At 39.4% G+C, this 13,996-nt stretch overlaps 1 protein-coding gene across 2 annotated transcripts in view; it reads right to left on the bottom strand.

The window, feature by feature from the left end:
• Positions 1-13,996, bottom strand: part of BMPR2 (bone morphogenetic protein receptor type 2) — a 101,581-nt gene that overhangs the window by 35,848 nt on the left and 51,737 nt on the right. For both annotated transcript variants that reach the window (XM_086751439.1, XM_086751440.1), the window contains exons 2-3: positions 13,118-13,291; positions 11,617-11,796 (exon numbers count right to left, since the gene is read on the bottom strand). In XM_086751439.1, coding sequence (XP_086607565.1) covers positions 11,617-11,796; positions 13,118-13,291 — 354 coding nt within the window. The remainder of the gene's footprint in view (positions 1-11,616; positions 11,797-13,117; positions 13,292-13,996) is intronic.

The following is a 13,996-nucleotide window of genomic DNA, read 5'->3' on the forward strand; positions in this document are numbered from 1 at the left end:
ACAGGCTTGCAAGCAGTTTCTAAATGAGCCTCACGCCACCAGTCTAAAGGAAGGCAAAAATCCATGCCAAAGCTGAAAGCTGTCTAACGTCATCCACAGATACTGCATAAACTTTTAAGAAATAATTGGCCTAATGCCAAGAAACATATATGCAGTATTTTGTAGGCTCAAATGCATAAAACTGTAGTGCTGAAACACTGAATCCACCTCACTGGAACCTTCAAAGGAATTTAAAAGAGCTGGATCACAAACTCCTATTCAGTCTCAATGCAGCCTGGTATTGCATGTCTTAGAAAAATAAGTCAAATCTCTCTTTCTACTCTAAAACAAGGAAAAAAAGCTAAGGCACAAAAAAAAAAAAAAAAAAAAAGCTAAGGCAGTAGAAAGTCTTCAATATCTTTCCTTGTCCTTAAAGTCTGAATTTCTACCTTCTCTCCTTTAGATATATCTGTATAGAAAATGTTCTTCCATGACTCAATTTTGTATGGAAGTATACTATACAAATTAATTGAAACAAGGTATAACTCGTCTAAGTTAGATTTTAAGACCAATGAGTATATTGATTCCTTTCAAATTATCAAATGTGTTACAAAATAAGTATCTTCATATCCCAAAATAAAACACTGATAATCAAAACAGACTTCTGAGAAAGAAATGTATGGACTGCCTACATAAATCTGATGACGTTCAGTATTTAGAAAAATCCGTACCTACTCTGATATTGAAAGCACAGAAGCTAAAAAAAGCCTCCATTCTGCTGGTTTCTAACAGCTGGCATTAAAATTTCTATCCTAAATTCAGTCCTAGTGAGAACTTCAACAAGAGAAAGTCTCTGTCACACAAAAATAGACACAACACACAGTCTCCCAACTCCAATACTTAGGTATTAATGTCCACAGCAACACAGTCTTGTTCATTTTATTTATTAAATACAAAATAGTAAAAATAATAACAGTGACTGCTATGTATTAACAACAGCTATTTCAATACATAAGGAAGAAACATTCCCAAACCTATCATGGAAAGAGAAAAAAAACCTGCAATGTGACTTGGAAAAGTAACACCACAAAAACTTGAAGCTAAAATGAAAAGACACAAAGGGTATACTCCGGATGGGTATACAGAAGTACTTATGGATTGAGGAACTCTAATCTTTATTTCATGTAAGTCTCCTTATAACATTTTCATGAATTCCCCTCACCCTGATCTGCCCTATCAACAACAGCACGCTTTCTTTGTTATATACCCAACACAAACATAAATGGACATTTGGTATCAGCTTGAATCTCTGTTCACTTGAAGGCTTTTCAATAGCACAATTACACTAACGGGAATCCTCATCAAGTTTTTAGTGAACACTGTCATCACCTCCTGTTCAGACAGCAAAATAGGAGTTATTCGGTCTTGAAAGTGACAGCTTTGAAAAAACCTGCAATTGGTGTATAATCAAGAGTAACACGACCAGTGGCACACTGACGCAATGCCTTCCTGTCTGTGTTGGTTCCCCTGGACGCTCTATGAACTCTGTTTTTCAGGCACATAGTTTCCATTAGCCAGAAAGCCAAAAGATCACCTTAGATCCCTGCAGCTTCAAAACAGCCCCGACAGCTCAGTTCTTCAGCAATAACGGAGACATCTATAGTCAGGATGAGATACGTCAGGAGCTAGATGCTGAGTTAGGAAACTTCACATTCAGAATTACAGAGTTACTCATAGGTTCACAAACACCTGAGGCACTTATCTGAATTTGCCATTCACTTTATTAATAAAAAGGACACAAGCCTTTCTTTGTAAGGAAAACAAACTTACAACTCTGATCCTCAGTATCAATCCACACACAGAGATTTTGTTTGACACAGTGGAGGGAAAGACACAAACTGTAGCTTACACCAAATACATCTCCTTAATTTTTTCATACTGCCAACAGAAGGTGCTCCAACAGCACAGTTGTGAAAGAAACACAAAGAGAGCAAATCCGACAACGAACAACCATTTTGTGCATATATGCAAAAATAAGCACAGACAGTCCAGAGTCCAGGCTTTGACTGCAGTGCCTGCAGCCAGACCTGACCCAGCAGCCGGGCCGGCCTGGTGCTGCCCCATAGTTTGTGCTGCCCGGCCTGGGGGGAAGGTGGCTAACCCTGCTCACCGCCTGCACCAGCCTCTGCAAGAGCCGCCCGGCATCTAACTGACACAGCTCCACCTCTTTTAAATGCTTTTTCTAAAAGTAATTCAAACGTTATTAGAAACAACTTATCACATTGTTAAAAACCATATCTCTGTATGCGATATCATAAAGAAAGGAGACAGAAATTAATATTAAATAATGTATTGGATTGCCAAGATCACAATGTTTTCCAGATTAAAAAAAAAATTACTGAAAAAGGCTCAAAAAAGGAACAGTGATAACAACAAACTCTGAAGACTCAACATCTTTTACTCGTCTGTCTGGAGTTTCAGTCTCTGAGGAGATGGCCGAGTTCCATCATGCTGAGCTATGGATGCAACTCGGGTACGACTGCAAAGCAGCCGGGCTAAGAGGGGGTATTCTAAGTGTATGTCAAATGTCAAGAACCTAAAGCTTTCTTTCTAATTTTTATCAGTTCCAAAATCAAGGGGGTAAAATGTACTGGACAAAACCATGATACAGGATCAGATTTTTGTCAGCAAGCTTAGCACATAGGACAGAAACAAATGAGGGTTATTGAAAATATTTAAGGAGCAAGAAACAGACATGAAAGGTTCTCCATGACCTAAATGCTGTTCTGCACAGATGAGCTTAATAGTACTGAACAGCCAATAACAGACTCAATATCTATAAGCAATCTTCTGTTTTGCACTTAACAGTTCCCGTCCCAAGTCTGCCAGATACCCTCCTCACCACTACTGTACTGGAGACAGACAAAACTGGTGATGAGATGGGGGTGGGAATTTGTTAGCAGTAGCTGGCAGCACCTAGTAGTGCTTTATAACTGAACTTTGCAGAGTTCTTGTTCCTTTTAACTCTATTCATTTCAATACTGCTAAAGGAAAGCAGAGTAGAGTGATGCTAAAAATCAAATATGAGGAATGCTACTAGGGTAGTGCTGCAGGAGAAAGGGGATAATGAGGGGTAGCATTCTCAGCAAGCCTAGCAGCTCCAGCCTGCCCAGGGAGACTCAGCCGCAGCATTTTGAAGCTAATGCCCACTGTCAGGAGCTGCAGCAGCAGAGAAGCCTGCACACAGCCATTTCTGCCACTCCTGCTCACTGCAAGAAGCCTTCAGCATGACAAGACAGGGAGAGGGGGATACCAGCAAAGCGGATGTGAAAATAAATGTTTGAAAAAGCACAGCGACATAGACAAGTAGAACATTCAAAAAACATAAATAGTGTTTTAATTTTGCTTGGTAATGACTACAATGTACAGTATCTTGGCTAATTCAGTCAGTATAACTCTGTTGATAAAAGAGTTCCTAACCACATTTGCAAGTCTTCAAAGGAGAAATGGTGGCATAGTCTTAACCCACTCTGAAGTGTTAAGATTTACAGCACCCAGTCTTAATTTTTAGGGTGGGTGGAATAGTTATTAGAAGACTATTACTACTATTACATCAAAAAGCCTGTCAATCTAAAATGTCCTCACAAAGTGTACTGATATGTCAATCTGCCTTCCAGAGAGCTCCTACCTGTTTCTCAAATTATCTAGGTTGTTAAACAGCAGTGTAGAATTTGTTTAGAATAATGTTGATACTGTATACATGTGTTACATCGCACATTGCGGCATCTGAATAAAGACATAAAAAGCATAGCATCCTTGTCTCTTCTCCATTTTGCCTTGAGATGACGCAAAAAGCTTCCTTATCTACTACCTTTTTTATTTGCAGTCCAATTTTCCAGTAATGCATTCTGAGAGTCCCATTCTTATGAGCCTTATCTCCTTTTGCCTTGAGTCTATAAGGCATTCACACACCAGAGAGCTGCTAATTACGACATCAAATTTATTATACAATATGAAAGACAGGCAATACTCAGCATTCCAAATAAATTGAAAAAACACATGTACTATATTTATATTACCCGAAGATATTTGCAGATCTTTAAAGTCTTAAAGTGCATAAAACATACTAACTATAAGCAACTGATTTCCAGCAGAGATGCAAATTAGTGCCTCAGGAACTGCACGATACGAGAACTGTGAATCGCCTATTTACAGATACTAGTTGGCTTAAAAATGTATGTTTTCACTATTACGGAAGGTGGTAAAAAGAACTTATTATATTTCAGAAAATGGCTGTTACCTTTCTTCATTCTCGACCTTAAACTTGAATGAAATATTTACTGTGTACTACTAGAAATATGCAGGACACTTTAAAGATGACAAAGATGCAGATCAGCCAACTATATCAAACAAATAAGCTAAAAGTTGTGTTCACATCTGCTGGAAGAATTGAGATCCCTAAGGATTCTGAAGTGAAATATTTTTAGCCCTCTGAAACAAAGCACAGTTACAGCTCTAGCACTTTACAAACACACCATTGCAATGTCAAGATCCACCTTGCATCCATAAAGTACTTTGAGATTCTAACAGATTTTTAAAAGAACTTTGCGGAGGTCCTTGTTCTCAGACCTCCAGGTCATAACACAGCACTAGTTCCTGCTGGCACGGCTCTGCAGTTACCTTGTACAGCTCTCATATCAAGTGTGCTCCAAACAGCAGTTTGACAAAGCATAGGGCACATACACAAAAAACACGAGGTTTATTTTTGTAAAAATATTATTTGAAATGTTTCTTCTTTTCCAAATAAACATGTTTGTTCTTATTTTATTTAACACGTTTTTTAGCATTTTGTGGGTTTGGTGCATAACAGAAATGTTAAAACATTTCCAAACATTTCAACCTCAGTGCAAGTAAAACACTCCAATTTCACCTTCCTGCTTAAACATTTCTGTAAAAGAAGAAATCCACATGTACAGTTTTCTAAGTAGGCTTTGCCTTCACAGCTAATATTTCACATATTCAGACTCCAACAGCACATCAAAGCTTTACTTTTAAATACAGTAAAGATGCAAGTTTAATCTCAGGAGACTACAATGTCTTCGAAGTTAAAACATTAAGTACTGCTACCAACAATCTTTAAGAGAGTCTGCTTTTGATATATCCATTTCTAATGGGAATCACTGAACAATGAATTAACGAACAAGCATTTCCAGTTCACTTGAGTTAATGAACAAGCATTACCAGTTATCTTAGCTGACTTGCAAAACATTCCACTAATTTTACAGAAACTAAGGCTTTCACTTCAATTTCTATATAACCTTCTATACTAATTGCTTTAATATTTCGTTTGCTCCCTGCAACAGCTTTCAATTCTACTTTTTCTCCCCTACATTAATCCACAATACTATCACTTTTCCTGCAGTTTGAACAACATAAGAAATAGCCTTAATTAGCACACATTTCCAAAATGTTATCACAAAGTATTTGTAGCAATGTGCACCCTGTGTCACAACCCTCTCTGCAGTTAATTCATTTCCTGTAACCAAATAAACAGTAAAAAAGAAGTAACACAAGAAATGCTTTTAAACATGTATTAACATTCAGACAGAAAGGCAACTGAAGATTCAGGAAAATACACATTTGCCAATAGCTGGCCAAAAATCCAAAATATTTCATCATTATGTCAGTGTCTTAAATAAATATTCCCAAGAAAAGCTCGCTTGTTTTTCCCCTCTATTAGGAGCTCCACATATAACCTCCTTTAACAGACACATATTTAGAAATTCCCACGCACATTCATCTTAATTTTCTACAGTGCCCTAAAGAGGCACAGTATCATCCTCTTGCACCAAATACTTAGCTGTCTCAAAGCAAACTTTTTTTTTTAAAAAGAGATATTAAGGCCCTTAATTACTGTCTTAATATTTCCTCCCGTGTCTTGTAATATAGCCAAGGTACACTAATGACATACAACGCCTTTTCTCGCCTCTGAAGGGAAGATGTGCCTGACTGATTCCCTGCCGTTCCAAGGGTACAAGTTTTAATCCCCGTGTGGATCAGTCCCACCTCCATCTTTCAAGACAGAAGATCTGCAACCCTGCAAATTTTTGTAATTTCCCCATTGCTATACATCCAAATCTCTTGGGGAAAAAAAAGAAATATAGTGCAAGTAAGGGAAAAGGCTGACTTACAGAGCATTTTCTTACATTAGGCAGATGAAAGACCAGCTCAAACGCTGGCTACAAACTCTTCTGATCAGGCACTGCAAGCAGAACCCAGCTGAAGTACATGCATTTCAATTACAAATTAATTTGGGATGCTGCTCTCCAGAAATAAGCAGTTCAGGATAAGAACTGAGAGTGAGCAGGGTTACAACTTTCCAAAATTAGCCTGACATGATCTAATTCAACTTCAGTGGGAGTCAGATTGGGCCATGTGCCCACAGCTACATGGCTCTAACTGCTGCCCCTCAAAAGCAACAGTTAAATGAAAACGGTCTACTACTCCCTTAATTAAACTGACCCAGCCACATATATTAATAATTACTTAAAAAAAAAAAATGGTAGCTTTCCTCAATGTTTCCACAGAATTCTGTGAGCACTTAAAGACAGGCTTTTATATATGTATTTTATATACATAGCAAGAAGCCTGGCAAAGAAAGGCTGGGACGATACACTGGAAAGATAAACCCATCTATCAGTGTTTTAGAATAAAGAAATGCCAACCTCCTTCACTGCGTGAGGCAGTTTCTTTATATTCAAATCTCAGTGCTCTTATTTAATCTAAGTTTCTAAATCCTCCAAAAATTGCAGCCACCATTTGTTGCTATGAGGAGAAAACCCTGCATCATTCCAACAATAACATGTACCAGTAATGCTCAACTGTTGCTGCCAGGGATTTTTTCCATATATCATGCAAATACATCACCTGTCATACAAAAATATATTCTTAACATTCAGTTGCTGTATTACTAATTTATTTGCAGTGCCAGGAATGCAGCCTTGAGCAGAAAATATAATTAAAAATTATTTTGTTACTTTCATGTTGATGTTATTTTAACGTGACTGTTTCATTACAGCAACATATCTACGACCAATGAGGGAGATCATTTACCTCTTTAGCTACTTAAATTCTATTTAAATGGCCATTATGAATGATTGTAGAACTAATGAATTTGTCTTCAAAACAGTCTCATAATTTAGGAAGCATTTTGTGTTCATAAGAGGCAGATACTTAACAAGGCCCTTGTTAGGTTGAGTTAAGAGGTATATACACATACTGGCTGAAGTTAAGACGGATTTTTTTGGTCACTTTTTTTGTGAAAACAGAAGATGGAAGAATAATGAATCTATCCATGAGTGACTTAGCAAAGCATAAGAACGTATATTTTTCCACAAAAATGCAAGCTTAGGTTGAGGATGAGAGGTTGGTTTTGAACTTCTGCATTCCAGTAGCTCCAAACTCCACAGGCAAATCTTCAGATCTGAAGTAAACACCACTCTCCAATCTCTCCTCCTCCTGGCTTCAGGAAACGGCTATCTGAATCTTTGCATTTTTAATACCTCCAGACTGTGGGCTCTAGACTACACCCCACCCTACAGCATTTGCAAAATTCTAGCTGGAGGGACTAGCAACCAACAACTACTCAAATCTGCCTGGATTATCTTTAAGATAGAAGAGATGAATATTATGACTACTCAGATGTATGATTGTTTTAAATTACCAGCTGCACATTAAGAAGCATTAAGGATTACATTAAAGGCTTCAAGAACCTGTTTGCCCTTAATCTTATTTCTCATTTTTATAAAAGTTTTGTTACAAAATAGGATGGGTTTCTTATATTTATGTATTGAACAAACACGAACAAACAAAAAAAATGTATTCCATTCTACACAGCTATGGTTGCGAGATAAACATGTTTTGACATCCTAAAAGACAACGACATAAAAATTAAGTGTAATATTTAAGATAATTGCTATATTTTATGATAACAATAATTTGTTACATCTAACGTATTAAGAATTCACCAGACTTCATATAGTTACCCATACACTAGCCACATCTGCTTTGAATTTTACAGGATCATAAATACAGTTCTAGGAGGCCACATACCTTACCTTCTGTCATTTAAGAACTGTTCAATCTACAACATTTTTAAGGCCTTATAAAAATACAGATGAAATGGTGCTCTTACAGTTCACAGGCTATTCTGAAATAACGTTCTGCAGAAGATTTCCCATATGACTATGACCTGATCACTTTAATAACCTAAAAGGTATAGCAATACAGATTGCCATAGCCTACGCAGCCCAGCTTACTAATCTCCTTACAGCATTCTGACAACTTAATAGAAAGGCTGGAAAAGTGTCCAAGTTAGGTATCTAGGTAATTCAAAGCTTCCCAACAATTCCATAAAAATTGAACTTTACCAAAGCAAGAGTTCTGTCCTCAATGTTGAAGTGGCAAAAGTAAATCTCACAGCACCAAAATTGGTTCTGGAAGGAGTCAAGAGGGCTGGGAAAGGGACCGTGGATACTCCAGTGCCTGAAACGGGGGTCAGTTACGTTGTAGGGGTCTGTGTGCCACAGCCTCCCTCTTTTTTCACCATTCCAGCTTCCTAGAACATCCTCTGCCTCCACAGTGCTGCCCGTGTATGGGACTTAAACTGCCAGGAGCAGCCCTGTCTCTGTCTGATGCAGCAGTAGTAGAGCTTTACAAATAAAACACACCAGAGTGGCAAATGAGGCCATCCTTGCTGCTGAAATGGCCAATCTCCATCTCTTAACCTAGTGAATGCAGAGAGACAACTCTGCTAGGCAGCAACCTACTTTGCTTAATGCTTATGCCTGAAGCCAAATTTGCATATTATGGAAAATGGAAGGTGACACAATAACACAAAACAATTTGAGTCAGTAGAAATGTACACTGCAGCACTCAATTACAGCGAGGTGAATTAAGGACTGTGTTACAAATTTAATTTTTTTCCCCTCCTCATTTTGCAAGTCAAGCTATTTCTTTCAGTATTAAAAATTCTGCTTAAAAACTATTTGAAGATCTTACCACCCAATAACTGAATCAATGCAGCTTGTAATTTCTACCCTTGGAGAAGCATGAGCACAAGCCATTTTGTAGGAAGCTTGTCTTCCTATTTTGAAGGGATAGAAAGTGACAAGGAATTATCTTTACACCTTTTTTCCCTCCTGTTTAAATCCCCTGCACAGCACTAACTCCAGTCACATATGAGGAGCTCAATCAGATGACTATCACAAGAGTCAAGCAGAGTCTGCTCTGCGTTGCACAGTGCTGAGTTCAGACACTAATTCCAAGTGGTGACTGGTTACTGGTTCTACGAATAGTATTATCAGCCAAAACACACCATGTCTTATCAACTCTCTCTACCCATTTATATCGTATACACCTTCGAGTAAAAGGCTGCTTTTTTTTGTGTGTGTGTTCCAGGTCTTCATTTTGACCAAAATTGCTTACAAAGACTCCATCATACAGCTACTTTTGAAAGCATCAGTATCTTCACTATCTGAAGAGTTTAAGTTAAATATCGTTCCTAAACACAACCTATTTTGTTTGCAATCTGTAGCTTTAAATACTATCCAATTAGAGACATCTTTATTTCTTAAAATATTTTTTCATTGATAAAGAACTCTCAACATACAGAAACAGTTGTACCTGTTTCTGTTTCTCTTTCACAATTCTTAGTTAGAAAAGGCTATCCAAATGTTTCGACTAGGCCACTAACTCAGCTTCTTTACAAGTTCTTAATTCTTGGAACACAGCACAACAGTGTGCCTGCTAGTCATGGTCTTGCTTCTATAATAGGAAGTTAAGGGGTCTGATCCCTTGATTTGGATCCATATGGCTATGCTGATTTTATAATAAATAACTTAACAGACAATCTAATCTGGAAAACTACAGTACTCAAACTAGCACTCTTTGAACGTCATGCCAAAGTTAATCTCTACCAGAGATATGCAAAAGAAAAAAGTCAGATTTCAAAGCACTTTAAGACTGTTGGAAAGAACCTCAACAGCCCGATATAAGACCGGTTCTACTGCTCAAAGCTATCTGTAAGCCATGTGTCGTAGTTCAGCCCTGATCAGGACCAGACTACGCAGTCTCTCTCCCGCTCCCCCCACCCTCCGAGAGAACAGGGGGAGATGATATAAGAAAAACGGCTCAAGGTTTGAGATAAGGACAGGGAGAAATCCTTAAAGTTACCGTCACGGGCAAAACAGACTCGACTTGGGGAAAACTATTCATTTATTTCTAAAATTAGCAGGAGAATGAGACAGGGAACAAGATAACCTCCCCCCCACCCCTCCCTCTTCCCGGGCTTAACATTATCTCTACTACCTTCCCCTCCCGAGCGGCACGGGGGGGGGAAAGGGAATGGGGGTCGCGGTCAGTTCATCACGCGTTGTTTTACGCCGCTGTATCATCGTCGGGGGAAGAACTCCTCGCATTCCTCCTCTGCTCCAGCGTGGGGTCCCTCCCACGGGCCACAGTCCTTCGTGAAACTGCTCCGGCGTGGGTCATCTCTTCCACGGGGTGCAGTCCCTCTAGAACAGCTGTCCCAGCGGGCCCTCCACGGGCCACAGCCTCCTTCAGGCCTCCACCTGCTCTGGCGTGGGGTCCTCCACGGGCTGCAGGTGGATCTCTGCCCCTCCGTGGACCTCCATGGGCTGCAGGGGGACAACCCGCTCCACCATGGTCTTCACCACGAGTTGCAGAGGAATCTTGGCCAGGAGCCACATTACTCCTCCCCCTCCTTCTTCACTGACCTTGGCGTCTGCAGCCGTTCCTCACAACAGGCTGGCAGACACCTCTCAGGATCCTTTTTACATCTTATTCACTTCTCATCTCCTCTCCACTTCTTGCAGCCGGGCCGGGCCGAGTTGGGCCCAGTCGGCTGCCTGGCGGGAGGCCAGAGGGTGAGGCCTGCAAGGCCCATGAGGCTCGCGCCTCCCCCTCTCTGCCCCCCGCTCAGCTGCTTCACATCTTCTCTTCCCTCTTTTTCCTGTTTTCCCCTACTTAAATACGTTATCGCAGAGGCGTTATCACGGGACATTCTGCTACCAATTGGCTCGGCCTTGGCCAGCAGCGGGTCCGCCCTAGGCCCGGCCGAGTCCACTGAACAAAGGGGAGCGACTTCTAGCAGTTTCCTACAGAAGCTACCACCTTAGGCCCCCCCTCACTAACAAAACCAGAACACCATGACTGAACAGACAGGCTAGACTTTTCAAAGGAACCAGAATGTTAATGACCTTACTGGTCAGTTTTTAACAGAATTCTAAATCCTCCTGAATATCCCCACAGACTCCTGAAATTGGGCATCCAAATACTAAAGCACTCAAGATTAGAGACCATTTTGGAAAATGTAATCTGCATTCAGCAGTTACCTATACAAACAATTATCTTGTAAGCATTTAACCTGTTCTTTGCAGAGCACTGTAGAATATATAAATGTGATAAATTTCCCACGGAAAAGCTCTGTTCTGTTTGCTGTTTCTGTTGCATGTAAATAGAAAGGTCACAGGTTTTGCATTTTACAGTACCATGAAAGAAGGATCTTTCTCTAAATTACTTAAACCATGAAATGACAGTTGGAAACATCTGACTTACTGTAAGGTGTTGTATCAGTAGGGTCAGGAGGTGGAAAATTTTCTGTGAAGTTGACATTACACAAGTCCGTACTACAGCAGCAGAAGCGGTATGTTCCATTCTGAATCAAGGAAGGCGTGGTTGTAACTATGCACTCCTCAAAGTGACACTCCTGTGGGTCTCCTATATGAGACCAGCAACCTGTAAAAAGAGGTGAATTAAAGAATTCTTTCGAAAGGAGGCATAAAACTAATTCTGTTGCATGGACAATTAAACAAACCTAGAGAAATCCATACATTGCCTACTTGAGTGTTACAGAGCGGGGCAAAAACTGTTAGCATAATTTGCTTGCTGATTTCACTACCACTTTTCAAATGAAAAATTGAATAATTTCTTTCAGAATTTACCACAACCAAGGAGAAGAAATATGAGCAGCTAGGAAGGCCAACATCAGAGGTATCCAGCTGTCAACCTCATTATGACAAAACCTGAATTCTTGAGCCTTCTAAGCACAAGTATGCCATTCCCTATTTCTCTGATGCTACAGACAGTATTACCACTCTCTGGCCCACAGTCTAGTTGAAATTGTGACCTAGTCCTTTCATTAGAGCTAGGCCACGAGACTGCATTTACAGTTTGGTGCTTCTTGCATAATTTCTAAGAATTCTGTCCTTCCTCATTGCCAACATCACTGGACTCTTCTACAGGATCACAACTTCTTTCCTGGTTAATGCAGGCCCCTTCTCCCTGCAGCAACTGGTCCTTGCCAAGCATGGTCAATGGCAGTTAAATGTTGTTTATGCACAAATGCCTGGAAGGGAAAGAGGCAGCGCAAGGGCAGAGGTGAGCAGACTGCTTCTTTCAGCAGATTACCAGATCAAACATGAAATGGCAACATTGAGTACAACTGCACAGGATGTTTGTCCATTTTTAAATTCAGTTTTCATTCAGCTTTATACTACATTAACTTGTATCCAAATAACCAAGAACAGAGTCCCCGAGAATGACAATCAAAACACATCTCCAGCAACTGTGAGACCCTTCACTCCTCCCTGCCACCACTCTCCCTGCAGAATAGCAGCAAATTGAGTTAGCGATACATGACAGTTTTGTACTATAGCTGAAATTTCCTTTGTAAACAAAAATCCAATCAATATAAACACACATTTTTACTTAATGAGACACTTATTTTTAAATTTATCATTACATCAATACATATACTGAGATATATTCAAAAAAGTAATCTTTCTCTGGACATCGTAAGTAATAAGCAATTTGAGTGGTTTTTTCCTCTGACTATGCACTGATCTCTTTGGTCTCTTTTAGAAATCACTTATTTCAAACAAACTTTCTCTTCATACTTAAAATTGCTAAATGGCAAGTTTAAAATTACGCATTTGTACAATGCACAAACAAAATGTCTAGCTTTGCAGCTAGGCATCTTCGTATCGTCTGGCTAGATTACAAAAAAAGTGAAAGGAGTAGCAAAACTACTGCACGCAACTACTGAAATGTTAAATACCTTGTTTTACAAGATGTATGTCTCCTTCTCGTGTTTTTTCCCAAAGTCCATAGCAGGTACTACCTTTCATGCACAGAATTGTGCCATTCTCCTGGGAGATTCGGCTCTCACTGATTCCATGGTCCTGCTGATAGGGGTCCTTAAATGCACACAGCCGCTCCTCACTCTGCGTAGCTTTAGACAAAGAAAGAAAAGTATTTCTTTCAGTGATTTTATGCATAAGATATTAACTTTAATAAAAGTATTATTAAGGTCTTATGGAAACCTACATTCAAAATCATCCTGAATTACATGTATCTGTTCTTTAAATTGTACTCCAACAGCCAGAAATAAAAATGAATTTTTAAAAATTAATAAATGAATAAAAAAAAATGAGCAGACGTTTCAAAATGAATGTGCAAATGTTTGAAATTCACAGGTGCAGAATAAAAAACTTTACTGCATAGGCTGCATCATCATCTGCATCATCTGTCCTCAAACATAAGTTATGCAACTGTTAGCTGGTTTCTTCAGCAACCACATGAGTTACTTATTTGTTTCCAGATCCTAAACCAAGACGATCTTTTTCAGACTGCCATCCGACCCAGTGTCTCCCTAATTCAGAGGGTTTTTTCCACTCTCTATTGACCTATCCCTTTTTTTCTACATGTTATCCAGCCGTTGCACTGACATTAAATTATTTTTGCTCAGCAACCTATCACCTTCGGTTCTTCCACACAATTTCATTAATGGCCACCAACAGAAATACTAATGGCAGAGCAAAACCAATACGATTGACCAGCAGTTCTAGGAAACACTGCCTGTAAACAAAAGCAACACTGTGTGTAAAGTCTCCCTGTGGAATGTCTGGCAGGAACATTATAAAACATACAAAGAGAG

The sequence above is a fragment of the Chlamydotis macqueenii genome, chromosome 6 (genome assembly GCF_036417535.1).
Source record: "Chlamydotis macqueenii isolate bChlMac1 chromosome 6, bChlMac1.mat, whole genome shotgun sequence".
NCBI classification, from domain to species: domain Eukaryota; kingdom Metazoa; phylum Chordata; class Aves; order Otidiformes; family Otididae; genus Chlamydotis; species Chlamydotis macqueenii.